The 16,797-nt window shown below is 40.4% G+C and overlaps 1 protein-coding gene across 1 annotated transcript in view; it reads right to left on the reverse strand.

Moving 5' to 3' along the window:
• The window catches only part of LOC136863136 (EGFR adapter protein), a 376,221-nt gene that overhangs the window by 47,910 nt on the left and 311,514 nt on the right, over positions 1-16,797 (reverse strand). The window contains exon 2 of the mRNA XM_067139483.2: positions 15,769-15,918. Coding sequence (XP_066995584.1) covers positions 15,769-15,918 — 150 coding nt within the window. The remainder of the gene's footprint in view (positions 1-15,768; positions 15,919-16,797) is intronic.

Raw genomic sequence — 16,797 nt, forward strand, 5'->3', positions numbered from 1 at the left:
TCATTTCATTTATTGTTGGTTTTATGTTGCGCCGGCTTCGACAGATGTAATGGCGACATGGAAGACAGGGCTAGGACTGGGAAAGAAGCGACCGTGGCTCCCTAATTAAGGGGTTTTATTAAGGATGTAAAGGAGAGGGCGTATAAATATCTGGTAGGATGTCAATTACAGTTTGGTGTCAGTGTATGGAACCCTTGCTGACAAAAGAGTAGTTGTAGGAAAATGTTGCAAACTTTGGGCTGGGAAAACTTGGCAGTAAGGAGATGAGCTGCTTGACTAAGTAGTATGTTTCGTGCTGGCAGTGGAGAGTGATGTGGAATGACATCAGTAAACGTATAAACTTAAATGGAGTTTTTAAAAGCAGTAAAGGTCACAGATTGAAAATAAAGCTGGAATTCAAGAGGAAAAATTAGGGAAATAATCGCTTAACTTATAGGAAGAGGAATTAGGAATTAAAATAATTTACCGAGGGAGATGTTAGAAGAATGTCCATCGAGGAAGTGATTGCGTAGTTTGGGTCACGTAGCTATCAGCTTGCGTTCGGGAGATAGTCGGTTCGAACCCCACTGTCGCCAGCCCTGAGTATGGTTTTCCGTGGTTTCCCATTTTCACACCGGGCAAATCATGGGCTATGCCTTAACTAAGGCCAAAGTCGCTTCCTTTCTCACTCCTAGCCCTTTCCTATCCCATCTTCGCCGTAAGACCTATCTATGTCGGTACGGCGTAAAGCAAATTGTAAAAAAAAGATAAATGTCCAAGTTTCTTGAAATTATTTAAGAAAAGACTACTGATAGAGAATATGCCACCTGAGCGACAGCTCTAAATGCAGTTCAATAGTGATTGATTGATTGATTGATTGATTGATTGATTGATTGATTGATTAATTGGTTGATATGAAGCACAGCCCCAGAGTTTTTATGATGTGAAAATGGGAAACTACGGAAAACCTTCTGGGCTACCGACTGTGGTGTTCGAACTTACCATATCCCGAATTAAAGCATACCTTTACGTGATCCAAACAACGTAGCCATGTCGATCGCTTCTCCCCATTTTCATACCGGGCGAAAGTTGGGGTTGTACCTTAATTAAGGCCACGAACGCTACCTTTCCAATCCTGGCCGTTTGCCATCCTCGTCACCGGAAACCTTCTGCGTGTTTGTGCGACTTAACCACTAGCAAAAAATATAATAATAATAATAATAATAATAATAATAATAATAATAATAATAATAATAATAATAATGGACAACGGAAACACTACCAAGGGATTGGACTTCAGCTATCATCCACCCGCTGCACAAGAAAGGAGACTAGGTGGACCCTAACAACTGTAGAAGGGTCTCTCTCCTATCAGTGATATTAGACTCCTGCATAGGAGAGTACCAAGCTGGATTTAGGAAGTCAAGGTCATGCTCAGAGCAGATTCTGAACCTCAAAACTATCTTTACCTACAAAAACCTCAGCACCTCACCCTATGTAGCAATTTTCGTTGACTTCCAGAAGGCCTACGACTCGGTAGAGAGACAGTCCCTCTTTGAGACGTTGACTGAAATGGGACAGCCATGTTCAAAGTCAAATTCAGAGGGGTATTATCAAAAAGCTTCGAGATCAAAACAGGTGTTAAACAAGGAGATGGTTTGTCCCCTATCCTGTTTAACTGCCTGCTGGAGAAGGTCATTCGGGCATGGACGAACACAAGACGAACACAGTAGCTGACAACTATGGATTAAAAATCGGCTACAAAAAAGACAGGTTAACAGTCACTTGCTTAGCCTTCGTAGATGACCTCACAACTCTTAGCTTCAAGTATGGAAGAAGCTACGTACCAGCTATCCTCCATCGAACGCATAGCAGCTAAAGTAGGGCTAAAGATCGCTGTCAACAAAACAGAATTTCTGACCAACATCAGAGAAGCACCCAACTTCATTTCTTTGGGGGTCAAAATAATATACAAGGCCAACTCATTCTAATATATTGGAGAATGGATAACCCCAAATGTTAATGAGGACCTTGCAATGAAGAGTAGATGCATTAAATTAGAAAGAGCTTATCATCTTTGTAAGAACATATACAAGTCTAAATCCCTCTCCTTGAATCTTAGACACTACAACACCGTAGTAAAACCATTTATACTGTACGCCCCAGAATGCCTAAACATCACCCGGAAAGGACAACTCAGAAAACTGGAACTGAAAGAGCGAAAGATCCTCAGAAGGATTATGGGTCCCATTAAAGAAGGAGATGGGTACAGAATCAGGCACACCAAGGAACTGTACAGTAAAATAGAGAGCATTACAACAGCTATGAGGAAGAGTAATGTTCTATGGTCACGTAGTCAAGATGGACAGCCAGAGACTCACTTCAGGGATGTTCAACACTGTATCTAGAGAGAAAGCAACAAATGCTAAATGGACGAATTTAGTTCGGAAAGACCTACAATACCTAAACATTGATCACATTGACATTTACAACCGAGATAAGTTCAGAAAGTTAATCAAGACATCTGACTCTCTCCAGTCACTAACAGCTAAATCACTGGATCCAGGAGTAGGAGTGAAATGGATTCAAGAAAGAAAAGACATCCATAGCGCTAGAATGAAGGAATACCGGGCTAAGAGGAAGAAAAGAGCTCACCAGAGTTAAGAAGCACGTGGTCCATCGTAGGCCTAAACGAATAATAATAATAATAATAATAATAATAATAATAATAATAATAATAATAATATATAAAATAAAAATTTTGTCTGTACATTGCTCAGAATTTGAAAAGAATGGTACTTCTGTATCAGTCATGTCCATAGTAACAAGGAAATGCTCTTTTTACTTTTCCGTAATTTGTCTGTCTGTCTGTGTCCATGTATGTATGCATGTATGTACACGCATCACGAGAAAACGGCTGAAGAGAATTTAATGAAAATCGGTATGTGAAGTCGGGGGATGAGCCACTACAATCTAGGCTATAAATCATTTTACTCACGCTGAGTGAAATGGTAGTTTAGGGGAAGGCCTAAAATTGAATTCTCAAATATTTATATGATTAGTGCTCCTATCGATAAATACTACATAACTAAAGTTATATAGAATTAAATTTCCGATAATTTACGCCATACATTGTTACCTTACCGGCTTTGATAACACAGATATTCATGAATTTGTATTTTTGTTGCCAAGTCCATATCAACGCCGAGCCACGAGAAAATGGGTCAACAGAATTTAATGAAAGTCTGTATATAGAGTCGGGGAATAAGAAACTACAGTCTAAGTTATAAACAATTTTACTCGCCCTGTATGAAATTGTAGTTTAGGGGAAGGCGCCTAAAATTTAATTTTTAATTACCTATGTTATTGGTGCTATCGAAAAGTTCTACATAACCAAAGTTATAGAGAATACAATTTCCGACCATGTATGTTTTATTCAATTTTACCGTACCGACTAGGATAAGAGTGGTATTTCAGAGTCGGAAAAAAACTAAATGTGAAGGCCTACAATACTGAAAGCGCATAACATTGATCAACAATAACATTACATTGACCATTGTTTGTGGTGATATTCTTTGTCTCTTATGCTGAACTCCGATACATGGGATTACTGCTGCGTGCCGAGTATGACAGCCTGACTGAATATTGGCGGGAAATAGCTGGGGAGTTAGAAAACGTTCTTCTTTAGCATGTTATTCCTCTGGTTAATACATTTTCTGATACCGTATTGCTGGTACGTAACTCACTGGTTCATCATAGTATTCCAGCTATTCGATCCCTAATCTGACGCGCTGTTTTGAATGAGCAGTGTGCACTCTTCAGGCAGAAGCTCACTTAGTAGTAGTAGTGGTAGTGGTAGTAGTAGTAGTAGTAGTAGTAGTAGTAGTAGTAGCAGTAGTAGTAGTAGTAGTAGTAGAATGAACTGGTCTAGAATTACAATTTAGGCATATTCCAAATTATACCACCACAATTCACTAAATAATTCAAAATTCAACCCTGAAAAGAGCCTTTTCTTAAAAAAAAGCTTCTTCCTCTTCACTTTTATTAAATTCTACATTCATTTTATTCAAAATTAGCAGTGAAGAGGGGGTTTCTCCTCTGGCTTGGAGGAAAAAATTTGCCTCCAAGTAGGATATATTTTTCCGCCGCCAGTGTAGTTAATCGATATTTTCCGACTCATCGGGTACTCCTAGGAAACAGATTAGTAAAATTGCATAGTTTTTGCCATGGGACACTCCACTATTCAACTCCCCATCCCCTCCGAAAAAAGACTAAGAGTGTTCACGGACCACGGCTGTCTGCGGCCTGGTCATTCTAGCTCTGAAACTTTGGACTGTTAGTTCGGCAGCGTAGTACTGTTCGTTAAATGTGAGAAAATGTGTGTTTTTTCATTTGATCGAGTATTTCATGCGAAATCATTGCTTTTACTCGCGCCATTCCCACTGACGTCATTGTAATGACCTATGTTCATTTCAGTTGGGAAAACCACTAAGACAGTCTTTCTGAGGATGTAAAAAGGCGGAGAGTGAGTGTCTACCATTATAATGCAATTCCCAAACCTGACTGTGATTGATGGCAGGCAAGCGGGCCTACCATAACAATGAAAATTCCCTTCATATGAGAAAAGACGTTTGGTTATTTCTCCGTTGCGTTTCCAGGGTAACGTAAAAAGCTATGCAATTTAATACAGTCTTGCTCACAACGTGTACTCTACCTAACCTACAATTCTGTATACAATGTAGAACTCCGTAGCGAAGCACGGATACAACAGCTAATAATAATAATAATAATAATAATAATAATAATAATAATAATAATAATAATAATAATAATAATAACGGGAAAATGCTTTTCGCTGCACCCTAAAGGAAGCCTCCATCATTTTCTTACCGACAATTTCATTAGCAGCTAATATAGTGTATGTGAAGTAGACGTTGGGTGGCGCAGTCTGCGATATAATCATTTTTTTTTTGCTAGTGGCTTTACGTCGCACTGACACAGATAGGTCTTATGGCGACGAGGGATAGGAAAGGCCTAGGAATGGGAAGGAATCGGCCGTGGCCTTAATTAAGGTACAGTCCCAGCATTTGCCTGGTATGAACATGGGAAACCACGGAAAACCATCTTCAGGGCTGCCGACAGTGGGATTAGAACCCACTATCTCCCGGATGCAAACTCACAGCCGTGAGCCTCTAACCGCACGGCCAACTCGCCCGGTGCGATATAATCAACATTGTACTTTCTCTACTTCAAAGTTGGATCGATTCCTCGCAAGTCGTATCCAGGCTTAAATCTCAGGGTTTTATTTATCTGTTTTAGCTCGGGGGTGTTCTTCTCTTGTGTAACAGCTGCTGATGAAACCCGTGTGAAATATGAGGGAAGAGAAAGACAACGGTTGAGAATTGACTGTTCTTTTCTTGAACCTTGCTAACAAGGAGTTTAAAAACCAAGGGCGTACCCTTGTTGTGACACACACCTCTGGTCTGCTGCTATCTCTTTAATGGATGCAGTATTTTTGCCAGATCAAAATGTAGCTTCCACCAAAGTCTCAGTCTCATTTGTGATTATGACAGTATGGTGCTGCTGGGGTAGAAGTGGTGCCGAGTAGTGGCATTTAGAGCATGACTAGCGTGTCCCGATGTTATAAAAGGTGCTACTCAATGGGTAGGTTGTGCTGCAACAGTACTTTCTGCCCCAGTGAGGAAAGCAATGGCAAATTACCTCACTTCTCATCATACCTTGTAAGTCTCAATACGGCGCCGCCATCCATTTTTACTCTTTCTCTATAACCCCATTAACTTCGGGGCTGCTTTTTGAGAATCCAAGCAGCCTTCGAGGTGAATACTTACCAGATACACAGGCACACACCTCACGTAAACTCAAAAGCATGGTAGAATTAATATAAGTTATCAACAACACACTTAAAAAATCATAATGTAGAATCATTGTCTAATTAATAAGAAAAATCACTCTTATATCACCAAAGGGTGGCGGCGGTACCCTTTCCAAAATTGTCTAACATAGTGTCTGGGTTGACTTCTGCATCTCGATGAACTACTAGTTTTTAATAAACTATTATTATTTGGGGGTGCAAGAGTGAAAGCTGGGTGGACTCAGGATATTTTATTCATGAGTAATAATAATAATAATAATAATAATAATAATAATAATAATAATAATAATAATAATAATAATAATGTTATTGGTTTTACGTCCCACTAACTACTTCTACGGTTCTCGGAGAGGCCGAGGTGTCGAAATTGTATCACGCAGGAGTTCTTTAACGTGTCAGTAAGTCTACAGATACGAGGCTGGCGTATCTGAATACATTCAAATACCACCGGACTGAGGCAGGATCGAACGTGCCAACTTGAGCTTTACCGTCTGAGCTTCTCAGCCCGGCAATTAAAAGTAATAAACGTGAAAGTAACGAGAATTGTTGCTGGTACAAACAGACGGGTACAATGGTACGAGAATACTCAGGATTTTGAGATAAAGGCTTAGTTAAGAATGAACTCGATGGATGAAGCTGTACAGATACATCGGCTCAAGTGGTGGGGTCATGCGAGGCGAATGGAGGAAGATTGATTACCTTGGGGAATAACGGGCTCGGCCATGTAGGGTAAGAGAAGCAGAGTGAGACCAAGGTGACGATGGTAAGACAGAGCTTTTTAACTGAGGATTGTGGAGGTAAATAGTTAATTCAGAGAGGCTTGCAGACTGAATGATAAAGGGCATAAAAGTCTATAATGAAGATGTATATTATTATTATTATTATTATTATTATTATTATTATTATTATTACTGTATGTCCTCCGCTCTCTTCGCTCAGCGCCAGCCAGCCGCACGCACGCAAGCGTGGATCATTCGAGACTCGACGCGCAGTCTTCAGTGCGCGTGTCTGTTACGTCGTGTGCAGTATATAAGGAGCTCCCTGTCTGTCACTCATGAGAATTCTCCCCAGTGTCCTGCTCCAGAATACACTGAACGTCGAACACGGAGGCTACTCCTCTTAAAAATGTGTCTCGACCAGGTGGACGAAATTCTGGTAGTATGAGGTTTCACCTCAGGTCACTACTCCACTTTCCCGTTCCTTCATCCATGTCGAGCCCCGATGTTGTATGCCACACATCCCCAAGCTCACTCGAGCTCCGACACACACATTAGATTCTCTAATTGTGAACATAGCTTTCATTTAGTACAAGCTTATGAACTCAGACACTTCAAGTTAGAAGGAACTCTCTTAGCTAATCTATGCTAGTTCAAATGATAGTTTTCAACTATCACGAACTATATCTTTCCCAAGAACTATCTTTTCAAGATAGCAGGATGTGTAAATACATTCAAAGTGTACATAGTGTATAGAAACAGAAACTTTGCTTCAAGACAATTTTATGTTTTATTCCTGTACATACTGTAGAATTCTGTGTGAAGCAAATAAATAAGTTGTGTTCTTGTAAACCTTATCTTGTTTACAATTATTATTATTATTATTATTATTATTATTATTATTATTATTATTATTATTATTATTATTATTATTATTATTATTGTACCGGGCGGTACACCTCCACGCTGCTAATTCAAATTTTGCGCCAGTTGAAACTCCCCTACTGGAGAAAGTCTGAACTTTATTTAAGGTGTTAATTTTCAAGTTTCTCAGAAGATGTCACTACTTGGAAATTTTGAAGTTTCTGAACTGGGTCGTTTTCGATATATTTTTGTTTTACCTGTAGTAAGAAGTGTGAACTTTCTCTTCTAGACGACACTACTGAAGAACTACAATAGTGCACCCTAGTGCGAAGTGAAAGAACTGTTTTTTGGAGAAATTTTTATTTCAAAAGTTTGTTTCTTGTTAAATTTCTTTCTGTTATTGTTTAAGTTGGCTGTATAACCCTTTCTTTCCCCCTTGTTTTGAATGTAGCCAATCCCGAATTTCTTTAATTATTTATAACCAATCAGGTGTATCTTCCCCAGAGGGGATATATTGCTTAACCCTAGCCAATAAAGTTTTTGTGGGAGGGTGTTCTCATTCCTCAAACGCCTCGAACTTTCCGCGAGAGTATATAAACTGCTGATTTTAGGGTCTCCGGGCCACTTCAGTACCATCTTTCAGTGTGTAAAGTACATAGCAGGGGGCGGGAAGCGCCTCTTTCTTCGGGCAGCAGTTCAACAACCAGGTAATGGCCGTTTAATAACTTCTTTTCTTGCTAGCTCAGCAGTTTAACTCTCGGGGCGGGTCCGAAGCGTTTCCACCATGTAACTTTTCCCTAAAATGTAACGACCCTTAGCATCTATTCTCTTTTAAAGTTACATATTGGGATAGAGAGTGCTTAAACCTCTCGAGCTCCCACTCATATTGTTTTGAGGTGAACTTATTTCTCACAACCGATTCTTCCTTAATGTAATGTAAATTGTTCCTTTCTAAAGTCACCTCTGTAGTATGGGATTAGCCCTTGCATTAGCGGCCTAGAGCCAGATTAGGTTTTAAACAAAATGTATTAGGAGTGCAGCTCGCCTCCTCTCAAATTGTTATTTTAGAGGTCATGTAATTAACCTTTTTCTCACTTAATAGGCCTCAGTAGGTTGGGTATTTTACCCCTGTGTTTATGTCCTTAGAGGACAACTTGAAGGTGGAGTTTGGTGTGGCCTTTGATAGGCTTAAAGTTGAGAGCGAGTGGCTCTTTCTCGAAAATTGAGTGTTGTATACCTCGAGGAGGCTTTTCTGTGTAATTTAGAGCAAGTGTTCCTGGGCATGAATGGGGTTTTCTGCCCCTCTGTTAAATCTTGTTTTGAGGTAAAGTCGGGCTAGTTGCCCAAGAATTGCGAGTTCGGGGCTCGAAGCCCAAATCCTGTAAATACTGTAATTGTACTTTTGTTGCCTTGCTACTCTGTACCTGCCATTCGTGTTATTTCTGAATTTTGGAAAGAAAATATAACCTTGTTAAATTTTAAATTAACTTTAATTTCGTAGCCTGAGACCTGTTCACCCCCGCACCTTCTTTCACCTCTACCTACCATAAAAACTTGGTAACAATTATTATTATTATTATTATTATTATTATTATTATTATTATTATTATTATTATTATTCTGACGCTTTTCCAACACCTGTGAGGTCGCGGGTGATGTCGCACATGTGAATTTGGCTCTGCTTTACGGCCGGATGCCCTTCGTGATACCAACCGTGGGATGTATTCACTACTTCCTGTTTTTGTGGTGGTTGGTAGTGTGGTGTGTTGTCTGAATATGAAGGAAGACGAGAATGTTGGGACAAACACAATAAAGCTAGTCACCGAGCCAGAAGAATTAAACAGACACGATTCAAATCTCCGACCCGGACGGGAATCGAACCCGGGATCCTCTGAACCGAAAGCCTCGACGGTGACCATTTAGTCAAGGAGGCGGGCGTTATTATTGTCATCATCATCATCATCATCTGGTTGTTAAGCAGTTCTACAATCCTTATGTTACATTTCCAGTTCATGTTTGCATTATACCATTATGCCAGATTTCTATAACTCGGACACATTTCTATAGGAACAGCAATTTCCTAAAGGAGTCCCTGAACATTTGATTGAGCTTATTTGTAGCGAGCGAGCAGGTGCGGCTACATTAAAGTAATAGCGTCGGCGATGATGGATCGTTCGCTGCGTCGCCTGGTAAACAAAAGAGCGGTTTTTCAGGAAACAGTTAATATTCTCTTACCAGCATCTGGTACTGGAATTAACTTACATCTGTCATTATACAGACATTGCCATCACTTACTTTACACCATCATTCCAGGATGCTTTAAGCTTGAAATGCAGCAGAACAAAATCAGTCAATGAGAGGAACTTTCGGGTTCTAAGAAGTATCAAATTGCCTGAGATCGTCATTGAAGGCACTGTAATATATAGATGTCTATTTTAATTTACATACTCGGTATATATTTTACAGTTGTGTACTTACAAGGGAACTGTTTGGTTTCAACCAGACCGATCGTAATGGAAATTGGTGGGATGTTCAACTAAGACATAAACTTTACGGTAATTGCCCTTCTTTCAGAAAATAATATTTTTGTAGGCTACTTAGAATTTAGTTTTGCAGAGCACGGTGTATCGAATGCATCCATTGTAGTGAAACTTGGTAGGATGATCGATATTAAGACATCAAAAAACATCGTAAAAAACATCGTAACACGCCTGCCGAAGTTATATAGGCTGCATACAGTATGACAATATGGGTGAATCTGAACAGGAAGCTGATAGTTTCATTGTTTCTGCTAATAAAACATCATATTAATAGTATACACCTTTATAACTTATATACCAGACTTTCATGCAAATGCATGTTTCTATACGAATTCAGGACATACAGTAGCTCAAAATGAGTACTTATCCATTTCATTAATTTTCAGATCTAAGTATAGTTTTTCCAGGCATGCTTGCAGGTTTTGGCCTTTCATTTGGAAAAATAATGTAGTATGCATATTTAAGGAATATTTAGCTTAATCATGCATATAATTCACGTTACCTTCAGTCTGATGAATTCTTAATGGTTTTTCAAAAAAATAATATTCAAGCGTAATTTCCCCGTCTCCGACTAGTATTTTCCGTTGTTACGCTTGCCTGTGAGGTGAGCTTCGCTTTCACCTGCCCTATAATGCATTGTCATTAAATCGGTATGACATGAAGATGATACTTGGTTACCGTACCTACCTGTGTAATGACTGGAATTAATATGCTCTTATTTCATTCTAAAGAAAATACTTTTCTCGTTTTGGGCAGTAAAGAGTTTCTCGCCATATGGTGCAGTCTGTGTTGGAGATGTGCAAGCAGGCTGTGCGGTTTGGGTCACGTAGCTACATTCGAGAGATAGTGTGGGTTCGGATCTTACTGTCGGCAGCCCTTAAAGATTGTTTTCCGTGGTTTCCCATTTTCACATCAAGAAAATGCTGGGGATGTACCTTAATTACAGCCACGATCGCTTCCTCCCCACTCCTAACCCTTTCCTATCCCGTCGACGCCATAAGACGTATCTGTGTCGGTGCGACCTAAAGGAAAATTGTAAATAGCAGCTTTTGAATGTAAAAAGGTGCATCAGTATGTGATGTATATGAAAACAAACTGTAAATTATCGTCTACAGTAACTCAATTAAAAGCTACCTGGTAGACACAGTATCAATAATTGTTGAAGAATTCCATAGATCCCTCAGTTATGCCGTTGGGAAAGTGGGTGTAGCGGCGAAGAACAAAGTGGACAATGTCAAAAACGGATTCTTTTGTTCAGTAAAGGTGTTTTTGTGACGAAAACTTGAATGAAGAATTTGGCCTGACTCTGTCACAAATATGTTCATTTTAAGTTTGCGCACATAAACATCTTGTGATGTAGAGAGGTTTGAATGTAAAAAGGTGCATCAGTGTGTAATTTACATTAAAACGGACTTCTGTAATTTCTTTCTTTCTTTCTTTCTTTCTTAATCTGCTTACCCTCCAGGGTTGGTTTTCCCCTCGGACTCAGCGAGGGATCCCACCTTTACCGCCTCTAGGGCAGTGTCCTGGAGCGTCAGACTCTGGGTCGGGGGATACAACTGGGGAGGATGAACAGTACCTCGCCCAGGCGGCCTCACCTGTTATGCTAACAGGGCGCTTGTGAGGGGATGGGAAGACTGGAAGGGATATACAAAAACAAGGGAAGTAAGCGGCCGTAGCCTTAAGTTAGGTACCATCCCGGCATTTACCTGGAGGACAAGTGGGAAACCACGGCAAACCACTTCGAGGATGGCTGAGGAGGGAATCGAATCCCCCTCTACTCAGGTTGACCTTCCGAGGCTGAGTGGACCCTGTTCCAGCCTTCGTACCACTTTTTAAATTTCGTGGCAGAGCCGGAAATCGAACCCGAGTCGGTAAGTTAACAGGCACGACAGATAACCCCCTTAAGCTGTATATTCTCCTGCTCATATAATAATAATAATAATAATAATAATAATAATAATAATAATAATAATAATAATAATAATAATAATAATAATAATAATAATAATAATAATAATAATAATAATAAGTCTGAAACCATGGCTAAATAATTCGCGTTTAGTCCAGGGGTCCCGGGTTCGATTCCCAGCTGAGTCGGGGATTTTAACTTCAATTGGTTAATTCCTCTCGACCGGGGACTGAGTGTGCGTGGCACCATCCTGAAAATTAGACATCATCATAGGTAGGGCCTCATCCTCACATACGCGTATGTTGCCTAAAGGCGTCAATTCAAAATAACTGCCCCAGGCACTCTATTAAATGTATTATTATTCTTTTCTTTCTTTCTTAATCTGTTTACCCTCCAGGGTTGGTTTTTCCCTCGGACTCGGCAAGGGATCCCACTTCTACCGCCTCAAGGGCAGCGTCCTGGAGCGTGAAACTTTGGGTCGGTGGATACAACCGAGGAGAATGACCAGTACCTCGCCCAGACGGCCTCGCCTGCTATGCTGAACAGGGGCCTTGTCGGGGGACGGGAAGATTGGAAGGGATAGACAAGGAAGAGGGAAGGAACGCCGTGGCCTTATATTAGGTAACATCCCGGCATTTGCCTGGAGAAGTAGGAAACCACCTCCGGGGGTGGCAGCTAATCACGCTAACCACTACACCACAGAGGTGGACATTATTATTATTATTATTATTATTATTATTATTATTATTATTATTATTATTATTATTATTATTATTATTATTCAATTGCGTCCTTTAACCAATCATTTGTCTTCCATTTTATGCGTTGTAAACAGACAAAGAACTGCCAATAAAATAGAGAGAGAATGCGCGTGTGAGTGTGTCTGCGCATTGCTTGTTTTGTTCAATATATCACTGCTGTTAATTTAAAACACACGAATGGTTTTTAATTAGTAAATTTCACTTTTGCTGCCGAATCAATAGATTTCTGTTATTTTAACAAATACTAGACATTTACAAGTCCACACTTCAGCTGCTATCAATTGTAGCTAATTTAATTGCAAACCATCCTTAAAACTGTACATTCAGGCGTAGAATTTAAAATAAGCACCATCATAGTAAACTTTCCATGAATAAGTGCTTTTCAAATTATTATTAGCACTTCATAAAACAGACAGCAATTGCTGAAATAGGCCAGCAGAGCGTCAAGTTCGTCATCCTCTTTTTCTTCTTATTATTATTATTATTCTCAATTTAATGGAGTCAACACTTGATAGTGAGTTTCCTCAGTTTTACAGGCGGATACCCTTCCGATCTTGAGAGGTGAATTCACTATTGTGTGTTTTTGTGGTAGTCGGTAGTGTGATGTGTTGTAAGTAGGTAAGGAGAATTGTGTTAAGACGAACACGAACGTTCTGTCCCCGAGCGAGAGAAATTTACCATTCATTGGGATCGAACCCGGAGCCCTATAAACCGAAGGCCAGTCACAAGGACTGTAATCAAACAAAATATCGAATACCCATCAAAGCTTGCCGAGGTAAAAATGTAACAAACATTCAATACTATTTTGACTGGCTCTTATCCTAAGATAGTAAGTTTGAGAAGAAAAAGGTGACGAAACTACGCTGCAACACGTAACCAAAAAAAAAAAGGCGAAACGATCGAATAGCGTTAAGCAATGGTAAAAAGGGATTAGTCCGCCTCTGTGGTGTAGTGGTTAGTGTGATTAGCTGCCAACCCCGGAGGCCCGGGTTCGATTCCCGGCTCTGCCACGAAATTTGAAGTGATATGAGGGCTGAAACGGGGTCCACTCAGTCTCGGGAGGTCAACTGAGTAGAGGTGGGTTCGATTCCCACCTCAGCCATTTCCGTGGTTTCCCACTTCTCCTCCAGGCAAACGCCGGGATGGTACCTAACTAAAGGCAACGGCCGCTTCCTTCCCACTCCCTTTTCTATCCCTTCCAATTTTCCCATCACCCCACAAGGCCCCTGTTCAACATAGCAGGTGAGGCCGCCCGGGCGAGGTACTGGTCATCCTCCCCAGTTGTATCGCCCGACCCAGAGTCTGAAGCTCTAGGACACTGCCCTTGAGGCGTTAGAGGTGGGATCCCTCGCTGAGTTCGAGGAAAAACCGACCCTGGAAGGTAAACAGATTAAGAAGAAGGAAAAGGGATTAAATACTGATAGATCCACGAGGAATAATTAAGAAATAAGCAGATACATATTAGATTAAAATACACAGGTAATAAATTGTCTCATTTGACTATTTTAAAGGGGTTTCGCTTACTTGCAAATGTTCTTCCCGTCGACAAGTAGAATTCCATTATTGAAGAATTTTGGAATGTATACTCGTAGCTCGTGGCTGGTAGTTTTCTGTTTTTCATAACTAATTATTTAGAGAAGCTGCGTAGGTATAATAACAATGACAACAACAATAATAAATAATAATGGGTTTACGTCCCACTAACCACTTTGACGCTCTTCGGAGACGGCGAGTAGCCGGAATTTTGTCTCACAGGAGTTCTTTAATGTGCCAGAAAATCTACCGACACGGGACTGACGGTATTTGAACACCTTCAAATACCATCGGACTGATTCGGGATCAAACCACCAATCTAAGCTCAGAAGGCCAGCGCTCTGTCGCCTGAACTACTCAGCCCGGCTGCGTATGTAGATAAGTGATAGAATGTCTGACACGCCATCCTACGTTCATAGGTTCGATCCCGAGTGACAGCCAATTTTGGAAGGGTATTAAAAATATTTTGCCACTGCGTGTCATTTTTTGTCGTCTTAGTACCGATCTGTGGAGGAACAACAGGATCACCTGACATAAATTAACTCAGCCACGGAACTATCCAGGAGAATTCCGTTTTCGTTGCTAGATAGCAGTACAATTAGAATGTCGAAAGTAGTTGGCAGATCACCCAGATGGCACCACATCGGAGATCTGCAACTCGGTAGATTATTATTATTATTATTATTATTATTATTATTATTATTATTATTATTATTATTATTATTATTATTATTCCAAATACATTTAGATTGTTATGTAATTATAATTTGATGGAGCTCGCTCGATCAGAAGATCCGCTTTAACCTCCATTATTATTATTATTATTATTATTATTATTATTATTATTATTATTATTATTATTATTATTATTTCAATCAATCAATATTGATCTGCATTCAGTCGCCCAGGTGGCAGATTCCCTATCTGTAGTTTCCTAGCCTTTTCTTAAAGGATTTCAAAGAAATTGGAAATTAATTGAACATCTCCCTTGGTAAGTTATTCCGATCCCTAACTCCCCTTCCTATAAACGAATATTTGCCCCAATTTTTCCTCTTGAATTCCAACTTTATCTTCTACCAATGTCATTCTACGCCATCTCTCCGCTGACAGCTCGGAACATACCATTTAGTCGAGCAGCTCGTCTTCGTGTGTCTATTTCTAGCCTGGTGCAGCCCTAGTAAGGCAGGCCCTCCGATAAGGGTGGGCGGCATCTACCGTGTGGGGAATAGGAAACTACATGTTATTGTTATGTGTGGTGTGTGAGTAGCAGCGTAGGGTCCCCTGAAGCATAGGACACTCAGTCATGGAACCGTACATCTTCCCATGGGAATACTGTTATTTGTACTTTCTGGAACGTGATACGAAGCACTAACCGTGTCCAAACTGGGCCATTAATGAGAGGCAGTGGACGGAAATCTGTCACTGCAGCTGATCGTAGTCACATTCGTAGTGTAAAAGAAAGTTCGAGTAGTTAGTTCCGACTGAAACTAATGCTACTAGGAGAAAGTTAACTCATTAAATTATGAAACACTTTCCGTTGAAATGAAGTACACTGATTGTAAATACGTACCCAGGTGGCGCGTGGGTTGTTGTTTTCGGTGGGCGCAGATTTGTCGTGCAGCTGAGACGCAATTACGTCCTGGAAGGTGGGTTGCCGCTGCAGCTGCGCAGCATACGCCATCCGGAACGCATTGCCGACAATCGAATTCAGTTCCTCTGCCTGGAACAAGAAAAATGGTTTTCACTTTATTTACACATACCTAATAATTTTAAGAAAAACATTCATACACTTCTCAAATACCTACTGAACACATGGTTTAACTGACATGGTGAAGGAAACTGTTAAAATGGTTGAAAAGTTGAAATAAATGAAACTCCACAGCCTGTTTCCAGACATTTGACCGCATCAGGAATGGAATGAATGAATGAAGCCCCATCTAGCGGCGAGGATAGGAAATGTGCCGGCTGCCGAATTGTTGCTGGAATGAAAGATGACAGAGAAAACCAGAGTACCCGGAGAAAAAACCTATCCTGCCTCCGCTTTGTTCAGCAGAAATCTCACTTGGAGTGACCGGGATTTGAACAACGGTATCCAGCGGTGAGAATCCGGCGCTCTGCTACTTGAGCCACGGAGGCTTGAAATAAATATATTCCTCTAAAGAAAGACGTTATTCCATTTAAGGTGACAGGCGAATGGAGGAGGATAGGTTACCTAGGAGAATAATGGACTCTGCTATGGAGGGTAAGAGAAGTAGAGGTAGACCAAGACGACGATGGTTAGACTCTGTTTCTAACGATTTAAAGATAAGAGGTATAGAACTAAATGAGGCCACAACACTAGTTGGAAATCGAGGATTGTGGCGACGTTTAGTAAATTCACAGAGGCTTGCAGACTGAACGCTGAAAGGCATAATATAATGATGATATATGTATGTATCAGGGATATGGTGACCAGACGTCCTAATTTAGGTGGAATAGTCACATTTTAGTTAATTGTCTGACTCCTTGGCTGAATAGTCAGCGTTCAGGTTTTCGGTTCTGAGGGTCCCGGGTTCGATTCTCGAGCAGGACAGGGATTTTATTCGCGTCAGATTAATTC

This window comes from Anabrus simplex, chromosome 1 (assembly GCF_040414725.1).
Source record: "Anabrus simplex isolate iqAnaSimp1 chromosome 1, ASM4041472v1, whole genome shotgun sequence".
Classification (NCBI taxonomy): domain Eukaryota; kingdom Metazoa; phylum Arthropoda; class Insecta; order Orthoptera; family Tettigoniidae; genus Anabrus; species Anabrus simplex.